The sequence below is a fragment of the Solanum verrucosum genome, unplaced genomic scaffold (genome assembly GCF_900185275.1).
Source record: "Solanum verrucosum unplaced genomic scaffold, falcon-dt-bn FXZP01000118.1, whole genome shotgun sequence".
In the NCBI taxonomy this organism is placed as follows: Eukaryota; Viridiplantae; Streptophyta; class Magnoliopsida; order Solanales; family Solanaceae; genus Solanum; species Solanum verrucosum.
The window spans coordinates 139,950-150,844 of record NW_026020568.1 but is presented as its reverse complement, the minus strand read 5'-3'; the positions used below and the strand labels follow the sequence as shown (position 1 = coordinate 150,844).

General features: G+C 32.5%; 2 protein-coding genes across 2 annotated transcripts; one reads left to right on the top strand and one right to left on the bottom strand.

Moving 5' to 3' along the window:
- Nucleotides 1-3,428: 3,428 nt before the first annotated feature.
- On the top strand, nucleotides 3,429-6,722 carry LOC125810589 (cytochrome c oxidase subunit 5C-2). Its single transcript, XM_049490063.1, has 2 exons — nucleotides 3,429-3,513; nucleotides 6,212-6,722. The coding sequence occupies exon 2, from the start codon at nucleotides 6,235-6,237 to the stop codon at nucleotides 6,424-6,426; it is 192 nt and encodes a 63-aa protein (XP_049346020.1). The 5' UTR covers nucleotides 3,429-3,513; nucleotides 6,212-6,234; the 3' UTR covers nucleotides 6,427-6,722.
- Nucleotides 6,723-8,812: 2,090 nt separating this feature from the next.
- Nucleotides 8,813-10,666, bottom strand: LOC125810617 (protein WHAT'S THIS FACTOR 1 homolog, chloroplastic). Its single transcript, XM_049490089.1, has one exon. It carries the CDS (start codon nucleotides 10,557-10,559, stop codon nucleotides 9,219-9,221), a length of 1,341 nt encoding a protein of 446 aa, XP_049346046.1. The 5' UTR covers nucleotides 10,560-10,666; the 3' UTR covers nucleotides 8,813-9,218.
- Nucleotides 10,667-10,895: the final 229 nt, after the last annotated feature.

Here is a 10,895-nt window from a genome sequence, read left to right as displayed (position 1 = left end):
ATATGTCTTTTAGATTTTGAAGTTATTTAATTATTATGAGTTATAGTACATTTTACGTATATGTTACTTTTTCTATCCCAAACTATGTGACATTAGTAGAATTTTGAGAGTTGATCAAATTTTTTGTATGTCCTTTAGATTTTGAAGTTGCTAATTATTGTGTGATTTGTAGTACGTTTCATGTTATTTCAAATAATATATGTTATTTCAAATAATATATGTTATTTCCTCTATCCTAATTTATATGACACTAATAGATTTTGAGCTTCAACCAAATTTTATAGATGTCTTTATAATATTTTAGGGTTTAATTACCTCTTTTTTATTTTTAATCCATTAATATGCTTTCTTCACAATTATCAGTAGAGCTACCTTTCAGTGTTGATGGTTTAGCAACATACCCTTAAAAGAACAGACCAACGAAAGCTTTTTCTTATTGCTTATTGTGCGTATTATTAAGTAAAAAGTATTCTAATTAATTCTACTAAAGATTCACTAATTGAATGCTGAGAGAAATTAATTAATGTGAGAAAAGTACTGAAAGAAAGACTTATTCCTACTCCATCCGTCCAATAATTATTGTTTATTATACTATTTTGTAATGTCCTACAATACTTGTCCATTTTATGAAATCAATGGATAGTTTCATTAATTATAGTCATTTTTCAATTATATTTTTTAATACATTATATTTATTATATAAAGAATGATATAGTAATATTACTCTTTTATTTATAATTTCTTAAAAAATGTATAAAGTCAATACTGGAGAAATATTATTGGAGAGAAAATAGTTGATATCAGTCACCAAAGCAATACAACTAAGTAGTAATAAGTGGGGCCCATGTTTTCAGAAAGTTGTGCGAATTATTTGTAGTTTTAAGGGGACAAATTAGTCCAATAGATAAAAAAAATGAAATGCAGCTGCACCACTCCTTTAACTAACCAATTGAATTACATTTTTCATGTGAAATTACAAAAGTAACATCTGAGGATTTTTTTGTCAATTCCCATAAATGGGAAGCTCCTCACATTCACTCTTATTAATAGTAGTAATATAATAATTTTCAAAGTTAAATTAGATTGTATTAATTTGATATTTTAAGCAAAAAAAATAAATATGCAAAATCTATACAAAAAGTACTATAAATTGTAAGTTTTTGCATATGAATATGATGAAAAAACACATTGTAAAATATTAGTTAAAATTCTTATAGTTTGACTCTAAAAAGGAAATCATAACAATTAAAAGTGTATAGAGAGAGTAATAAATAGGTAATTAACTTTCAAGAAGTTTAAAATAAAAGGTTGAAAAAAAGAATAAGATAGACAACATATATTAAAAATTGAAAACATATAAATAACAAATGGGCCCAAATGAGGTCTAACTTTTTGGCTGATAAAGTAGTAGGTAATTAATGGTGTTAAATTGTCCAATAGTATAAATTTTAAAGGTACAACCATAAAAGAAGAATGTACAACACTATCTAAGCACATATCATCCAACACTTGTCATGTGCTAAGTAGTAGATATTCTCACTTATTATATATAGTAATATTACGAGTCAATGTATAGAGATAATAAAATAATAGTAAATGATATTTGTTTATTGTACACTCTTTTAATAATGGGCAGAAAGTTTAATCTAAGTATTTTAATATAAGTAGTTTAGTCTATGTGTTTTGTATGTGTATCTCACGTTAATTAATAAAATTATATTTAAGAAAAATAAAACCATTTAAAAATAACAATTGACATTAAAATAAATGTTATATATATCTAAATTATAAGAATTTCATATTTGAAGAATAAAAAGTTTTTTAAAAAACATAACCTCTCTCTTCAATATTTTTAATTCTTTTATTTATTTAATTAATTATTTTATTTACCATAATTTAAGACTTTTCGTATAGTTTAAATAAGAAAAATTTTAATGAACAAATTTTTTCGTTCAATTTTGAAGTACTAAATATTATGAGTTCTTACTTCTAACCTATTACAAACCAATAAATATTATGAACTATAGCTTTTAAATAATTTCAAAGACATAAATAATAGGACGACTTAATAGCTAATTTAGCATGTGTGAATTACATGCACATGTAGACTTAGAAGTTATTAATAGCAAATTTATCAAAATAATGGACGAGATCTCGAAATTAAGATTCAAAGTTATTGATTACGAACACGTGAAAACATACAAATGAATATAGCAAAGGAGAAAAAGAATGATAATTTATAATTTTGAGTATGAGGATATACCAAATTTTAGTCTACATTATATTGTCATCACAAAATTTCTAAATATATATATAGTATTTGAGATATTAAATACCAAAAATATAAATTATTGAAAGTGTCTTTACTTTCTTTGTCCCAAACATATGGTGTACGTAGATAAAATTTGAAGAGTCGATTAAATTTTTTTTTAATCATATTTTTTGTTAATACCTTTTAAAATTTTAAATTGTTAACTATTACTATAGTTTATAGATCTTTTACATAATGTTTAATCATGTAAATTATTGGAACTTCCTTTTGATAATTTAGTATTTAAAAGACAAAGTGTTTTTTAATGCAATTTTAATTTCGAAACGCACACATATCGATGAAGACATGTGTTTCTAGCCTCTTTTACTGTACTTTATTTGTAATTTAATATTTCAAATATTGATCTTTATTATTTAAATATCACACAATAGATAACGGTAAAAAATACATATGATTTTTTTTTTCTTACTTAAGCTATCAAGTATTTATGTCTTTTATCTGGACTATTATCAACTATTGTTAAGCACACATTGACATATTGACTAATATTTAATGATGTATAGTGTACACTCCGACCCTTAAATAGTGGGATCGTTTGAATTGTTATAACTTCTATCAAATAATTTGAAATTTGATTCTAAAAGAACCTCCCTCCCTCTCTCCACTATTTTTTAATTAATTAAAAAAAATAGTGTTAAATGACACTTCACATGAATAATTAAACGAGTTGATTGAATTTTTGTTTTAATTTTTTTTAAAAATAATGATAAAAACACATATAAAGTATCATTCGTTTGCGAGTTTTCTATCTGAATTATCAAGTGTTTACATTTCCTATATGAATCATCATCTACTATAGTATCATATTACAAAATTTTATTGGCATATTAACTTGTCATACTTTTTTTGGCAATTATATTCAAACATTTAATCTAATTAGGTTCATGGTGTATTTTAATAAATAATTGATGATAATTTAGATTAAAAAAAATATAAATACCAAATTATGAAGACCAAATTGATTACCCGTAGACTAGTAACTGGGCCACGATTATATCGGATTGGCCCATTCGGTTCCAAATAATCCTATATACTCGTAAGTGGTCCCCGTGAACATCGTTTAGGCCTAAAAACAAAAAACAAAAAAAGCAAATAAAATAGCAAATTGTCTAACAGCTATTGGAAAGGGCTTCATTTCTTCTCTCTACTTCATCGTCTTCGTCCGAGCTCTTTCCTATCAGGTAAAACCCTAGCTTTTACTTTATACTCATTGCAATTTTTAATGTTTCTCAAATTGTTTATTTAGATTTGTTCTATACTAGTTTCCTGATCTGCAATGTTATTCTGCAAAGTTTTATAGGATCAACTTACCTGTTTTGCGGCGTTAGTTTTTCTTATTTTTGTTTAATTTTTTTTCATAGATCTGATAGATTTTGCTGTAATTTGTTTTGTTTGTGTGCACTAACTCAGATCTAGAGAGAACTATGCTATTTCTTTTGTTTGACTTGAAAAGGCTTATTTTTCAATCTGGATTGTTGAATAGTTTTGCTGTATATCTGTTGAATTAATCGAAATAAGGAGCTTTACTAGGATTTAAACTGCATACTTGATGTACCTTAGGGCTTAAGGTGAAAGGACTACTAAAACTTAGCCAAGGATTTAGAAGGAGTTGCTGGGAAGCGGAGAATATTGCAGTCTTTGAATTTTTTGATTTTTCTGTATTCAACTAGCATCTCTCTTTATATGCGTGTTTTATACTTGGTAGAATTATCCGAGCCACACAAAAATGGATCCTTCAGTTTAAAGAGACCTTCGAGTCTTCTTTTTAGACGAGTGATTCATGTTTTCAACCTCAGGTAAAAAGAATTTCTTTTGGATTAGTGGTTAATAACATTTAACCTTATTTAAAACTAATACCTTTAAAAATAATTTATACAAAGGCCCATAGATATAAAATTCAAAATATTACCCTTAAACAATGTATTGCTTGTTTGAACCAAACCAGACAACCAAGAGGTTGTTAAAGCAGTCCCTAAATTAAAATATACCTTTGAGTCTCTTATTTAGTGACTCAAGTTTAGTTTTTTTTAGAAGCGACTCTTTTGAGTTTGGTGCTAATGGCACATTTTTAAAGCCTTCAAGTTTTTTTTTTACTTGCACATAGGTCCTACCTTCCCATTTGCCCCTTCCTCCTCAACCTTGCCACCACCTCCTTTCTTTTTGAAACCCTATCATAATAACAACTACAAAAAACTACACTTTAAAATTCTACTATAAAACAGTTTTTAGTAGTTGCTGCTACAAGTTTGACAGTTGTTGCAACAAATTCAAAATATGTAGCAATAACTACTGAAATTGTCGTAACAATTATGAAAAAAGTTGCTACAGCTTTAGTTCTTGCAGCAACTTTAGAATTTGTTGTAACAACTTGTTGAATTTGCTGCAAGCTATCTTCCCCTAGTTAGAAATTTTTATACACAAAATATTCATGTCTAAAGCAAAAACAAATTGTCTAATAATAAAAAGAAAATGAAGAAAAGGAAACTGAAGATGACGAAACATGGAAGAAGATGGAGAAGGAGAGGAGAGGAAATCAAATTTTGGTCCCTTCTTTTATCTCCCTTTTCATCGTTTTCTTCCTTCTCTTTTTGTGTTTCATCATCTACGGACACTGTTTTTCTATTTGTGGAGAATATTTTTGAACTAGTGGATGAGATTTTGCAATCAATCCATCAACATCGGTGGTTGGTGTATGGGATTTCAAAGAGGGAGGCGGTGGCGTTGTGTAAATAAGACAAATTCAGGATTTTAAAAATGTCATTAACACTAGGCACATGAGATTCACTTGTAGCAAAAACGTAAAATTTATTTTACTTTTCCTTGAATAAGAGATTAAAGAGTTACATTTAGAAAAAAGTACCCTAGTGGCTATTAGGGGTAGGGATAAAGGTGAAGTAGGCAGCGACTCTCAGTGCAGCATGACATGTGGTCTTGGGTTATTGATGAAATTTTGCCATTCATCAGTTGAAATATTCCACAAATCATCTACAAGATGTAGCCAAATGGAAAGGATTTATTGCTTTATGGGGGAAGAAGTGCAAGCCTCTTTACCCCACAAAGGTAAGGATAATGTTTGTGTACATCTTATCTTCCCCAGACCCCACATGTGGAATTACACCGGGTATGTTGTTGTTGGGGCAGAAGTGCAAGGATGGATTCAGCAGAGAATATTTTCTCCATGGGTTGGGAAGAAGATGTTTTGGGTTAGAGAGCAATTTAAAATAGTAGAAGGAGAAGTGATAGAATTCAGGAAGGATGGAGGGAGATAGGAAGAAAAAGAATGATATCACGGTAAAAAGTGCAAGCTATGGTCAATTCAAATTTCATGTCAGTGTAATTAGAGGCCAAACAAATTAATGGACTGCTCAGGGAGTTGCAGTGTAGATGGACCAAGTATGAATCGTATGTGTAGGTACTCAGAACTTAAGATAATCTAATCACTTAATTCTCGAACTAGGATGTACTATTTATAGTATATCTAGTGTGGTTGGCATTAGTACTTACACTACTGTGCGCTGGTGGAACAATAGCATAGTACTAGACCCCCAAATGTTTGATGGGACTTGGTTTACTTCCATTCCTATGATGAGGTCCGGTTGTCTCACGTTGCATTACTGTTACCTCAGAGTTTAATTACTTGTAAAAAGATTACCTCAAAGTTTAATTGCCATCAACTCAATGTTTTAGGTAACTGTTTGAGGAAGTCATTCTTCCAGTTGTTTAATATTTGTTTCAATGTAGTTGCATCATTTATCTTGTTGTATGGTTGCGTATAACTTGCTTCTAACTACTTTTCATGCTCTTTTTGAGACCATTTAGTTGTTCTGTTGGTTAATGTGGGTGAGGGGAATTAACTTTTATCCCGTGGTGTTTTTGCAGAAGTTTGCTACATTCGGAATCAAATGGCTGGCCATCGGATTGCACATGCCACATTGAAAGGACCTAGTGTCGTCAAGGAAATAGTTATCGCAAGTGTACTTGGTTTGGCTGCTGGAAGCTTGTGGAAGATGCACCACTGGAATGAGCAAAGAAAAGTTAGGTCATTTTATGACTTGCTGGAGAAGGGTGAAATAAGTATAGTTGCGGAAGAATAGTTTCTCAGGGATCATCTCCTGTGATTTGGCTCTTCAATTAAACATGGACATACTCTTATATCGAAAAAAAAATAAGTTTGAAAACCAAGTATTTCTCCGTCTATTTGTTGTTGCTCCATGTTTGACTTCCAAGTTTTTGATTTTTATTGACCTGCTTGGGACAGGCTAGAATGAATTTTCTTTCATCAGTTTGAAGTGTGCCATTCAACAGGCAAACTCGTGTCCATGTTAAAAGTATATTATTTCTACTTTAATAGGTTCTTTTTAATAAAAGATTCACCAGAAAATTTATCCCCAATCAATACGGGACTGTATTTGCTTAGTCTAAATCTAGGTCTCTGTTCATTATTTGTGATTAAATGGATGTAGATGTGTGCCTGCAGGTCGGTAAAGAGATGGCACTGTTCTGTTGATTTATGCCTAATTATTGCTGGGAAAAACACTTGAACCGTTGGAATCATATTTTGAGTTCCAATCGTGAAGCATTTAGCAACTTTATCACAATCATGTTTGGAATTATCACGAGTGTTTGTTTCACACAGACTAAAGCTGGTGAAATAACATGTTTTTATCTACACACGAGCAGATTTTAGTAATTAAACATCTACAAAGTTAGTTTTTCAATCCTAAAATCTTCTCACACAATCTAATTTGTATTTCCCTGACTCTTTTTCCTTCCAATTTTGAACTATTTTGTTGAGTAATAAGCAACCTCAATTAGCTTGCAACTGATGTAGTAGGCATAGAAAATTGAGGCTCGAAGGTAAGATCATTCTTTCAATTAGAATAAGCTCATGCTCAACAAGAAAAAAATCATTACCAATTTTCTGTTTCCTCCTCCCCCCCCGGCATCTCTTTAATTTTAATGGTTTACAATTTTCTTTTTATTTTTTTAACCCTAAGTTATTACGTACTTCCATATATGCGATGAAAGTCAACTTCAATTCGAGTGTCAACTAAGTTACTTTCCCAGAACCAAATGGCAAAGTAGAGTAAATAAGAAAACATAAAAAGTTAGAACCTAGATATACATTTGTCTAAATCTCAATTTGTAATCGTTATACACAGTACAAAGATGTTTACCATAACCAATATGAACTTTCCCTTTAATTAATGAACAATGGCTTTACACATCTAAATTGTAACCGCACAAAGCAGAACGCAGTATAGTCACCAATGAGGCCGTGTCATAAAGAAACACAGTGTTTTACAAGGGTTCTAATTGTTGCTATAGATATAGATTTTTGTATAAGTTGTCAGCAGGCGGACCTTACCAGATACTCCTGGCTTCATCTCCAGGTAGCTGTCACCCTTAGAATCTACAGTTCAAGAAACAAAGATGGGAAATTAGAGAAGAGAGTGATAACAGTATAAATACCAATGAATAAAATGACCACCAACTAAGCATGGACATTACTAGAATATAAAGATGCAGCAGATAGGCATTGCTGCTACTCATGCTGTAACCTTGTTACTCAAGATTCAAGAAGGTTACTGCAAATAGTGCTTTGGTTATTCAACGGCCAACACACTAGCATAAGAACAATTTGTCAAAAGCAAAAAAAGAGGTATCTGCAAAAGTCTACTGGTTGGTTGGTAAGAATGAAAGGAAGAGTAAAAAGGAGCATTAGTAAATGAGAGTGTATTTCCAAATAAAAGAAGACACACTCCTCTATGTAAACCTACAAATATTAGATTAATGGCATTAATTCTTTCCTTCCGATCCTTTTAAGCAATCAACCACTCGCATATTTAAATACAGAAAGTGAGGCAACAAAATATCTAACAAAATCTAACTCCCATACTGACATGGACAAACTGTACCCAACGAATCTGAGGAGAAGATCCCCACCATATCAACTTATTAGCTATAGATCAAAATTCCTCAAGGTGTTAAAGCATTAAGGTCCCGAGGCCCAACTATCATGATAATCAGGAATGGCAAAACTATGTGTGTATCTGCCACCATTGAGCGATTAAGTGCAGAAAAGTAATTTCAAGTAGTTGGTTAAATTAATTGGCATGGCTAATATAAATAAAATGAGACTACATTTATCCATGCTAAAACACAATACACCTAACTTTGAATAGAAACTCTCCACATGTGCTGTGGGGAATCCATAAGTTAAACTTAATTCAATCAAACAATCAACAACTTGACTAAACTTCCATGACAGAAGAATCAAGTTCTTGATATGAGAAATTTTAGAGCATACTAAGATATTTTCATGAAATATGAATTTACCAAAACAAAGACTTTCTGATACAGTGAAATTTGTCGTCACCCATATTGGCAAATTTTTAAACACCTCCAGCTGCACCAACAGCTTTGCTCTGTAAATCTACTGTCCCTTCTGCATTGTCCTTGCACACTCTAAGATCTGCCTTGACATCTGAAGTATATACACAATGATTTGGAAGCCACCTATCAGTCTCCCAGAGTACATGCATTATACTCTCACGTGCTCCATAACCGTGACTCTCATATGGAAGAATTACAAGGCAACAAAGGGTACCGTGACCTTTCAGTGCATTGAAGAAATTATCTGACTCTATATTTTATGCAAAAAGAAAAACGGTTTTAAGATCAGGACTCTTGAAGTCGAGGCTAGCAAACTCATTAAATAAATCTTGGAAGAACACGGAGTAAACCAAGAACGTCTGCTACTTTATGCAATCAATGAATGTGCAAATAAACACATGCCAATTAGGATCAAACTGTGACTACAGTATGCAGGGAAAGGAGATTCCCGACTTCAAGATTCTTCATGCTACTATGAATTGCTAACTTCTCATTCCCTGTATGCACTACAAACCTCATCTATCTCCATCTCGGATTCATTTTCCAGAAAATCTCCCTCTAAACTACCCATAGTCAGCTTGTTGTTTTCCACTTGAACATTTTCATCTTCTGACTCACTCTCAAACATATCATCATCTTCATATTCCTGCAAATCTGTAAGAGTGTCCATTGTTTCCTTCTTCTTTCTGTAACCAACAAAGCTTAGAACTTTTTCCCTCCAAACAATCAAAGGATGTTTCTCGATCAACTCAGAACCTTCATAAGCACTGTTGATAAATACATGAAACCTTTTGCCTCTTTCTGAAACATAAAAGATCCCAAAATGTTTAAGCAGCAGTCTCATCAGTTTCTGAGGCATTACAAACTCCTTTCTAAAATGAGTCAAGTAATCTGTCACCAACCTCTTTCCGACTGTAAAACTCAGCAGCTCATGCATCACTGCAACTGCTCTCTTATTGAATTCCAGTGTTCCAGCCTTTAATTCACTGGCATCTGCATAAGGTGACAAGTATTCCCGCTTCTGAAAATCCTCTATTTTCCCCTTATATCTGGACAACACTTGTTTATAATCAGGTGGAAATTTCATGGGGAAAGACAAGGAAAGAGGACCAGGTACGTGATCATCTGGCGCATGCATAACCCCCAACGCCTTTCTTTCTAACTCTGTCATAGCCCAACTTGATTTCCAATTTGCAAGCTCTAAGTACTCACTTTCATCATAAGGTTTGAATGGCTGAACAACTCTAAAGTGATCAGGAAACCTCCGCACCCAATGGTTCCTAAAATCCATTGGCAACCCCAAATCTCTTCTGAAATGAACAATTTTATCTAAGGCAAGGCACTTGTCTACAGACATCATCAGCATCCTAGTCACAAGCTCTGCAGCTTTATCACTGTGTTGTTCAATAATAGCCTCCTCTTCCTGGACTAAATCCTCAGCCTCCTTTGTCAGACCACACCACAAGATCCCTCTATCATCCTTGTACAGCTCAAAAAGCTTGGGGGATTTCCGTAGGAAGTTCGAGAGTTTATGGGGTTTTGGGAGGTTTAGTTGTCTTCTATAATCATCAAGTTCCCTAATCGATATGATTTGTTGAGGCTCCTGCTTAAGGACTTCAAATATTAATAGGACTTTGGAGAGTATTTTGTGATTCTCTGTGACTATTTCAAGGTCATGCACCCGCTTCTTCTTGCTTCTGTCTTGGACTCTTTTACTAGTGGTCATTGATCGGTGCCATTGCATGATTGCTGAAGAATCTATGAACAACAACACATTTGATGAATTTAGTTCAGCAGATAAGCATCGACGTCTACCAATAAGGTTGAGCATTGTGTCAAACCACAATAACCAGAAAGGATTCTCCCAGAAGAACAAAGAGGGTATTGCAGTTGTTAGTCCAAATACTAAACAGAGCACTGTATGATCGATGTACTAGCTTCTCCGACCAACGCCACGATGCGGCATGGCAAGTTTTAACACATTGTAGCAGCAAAATAGGCCTCCCAATGAAACCAAATTGGCCTAAGTGAGTTCTCAGGGAAAGTACCTTGAGGGAATATCGAAAAAGAACTCTGTTAAGACTGCTAGTTCACTCTAATCTCACAAATTATACTAGAAAAATCACATATTCATGAGTATATTAATTGAATAGGACAAGGTTGAAAG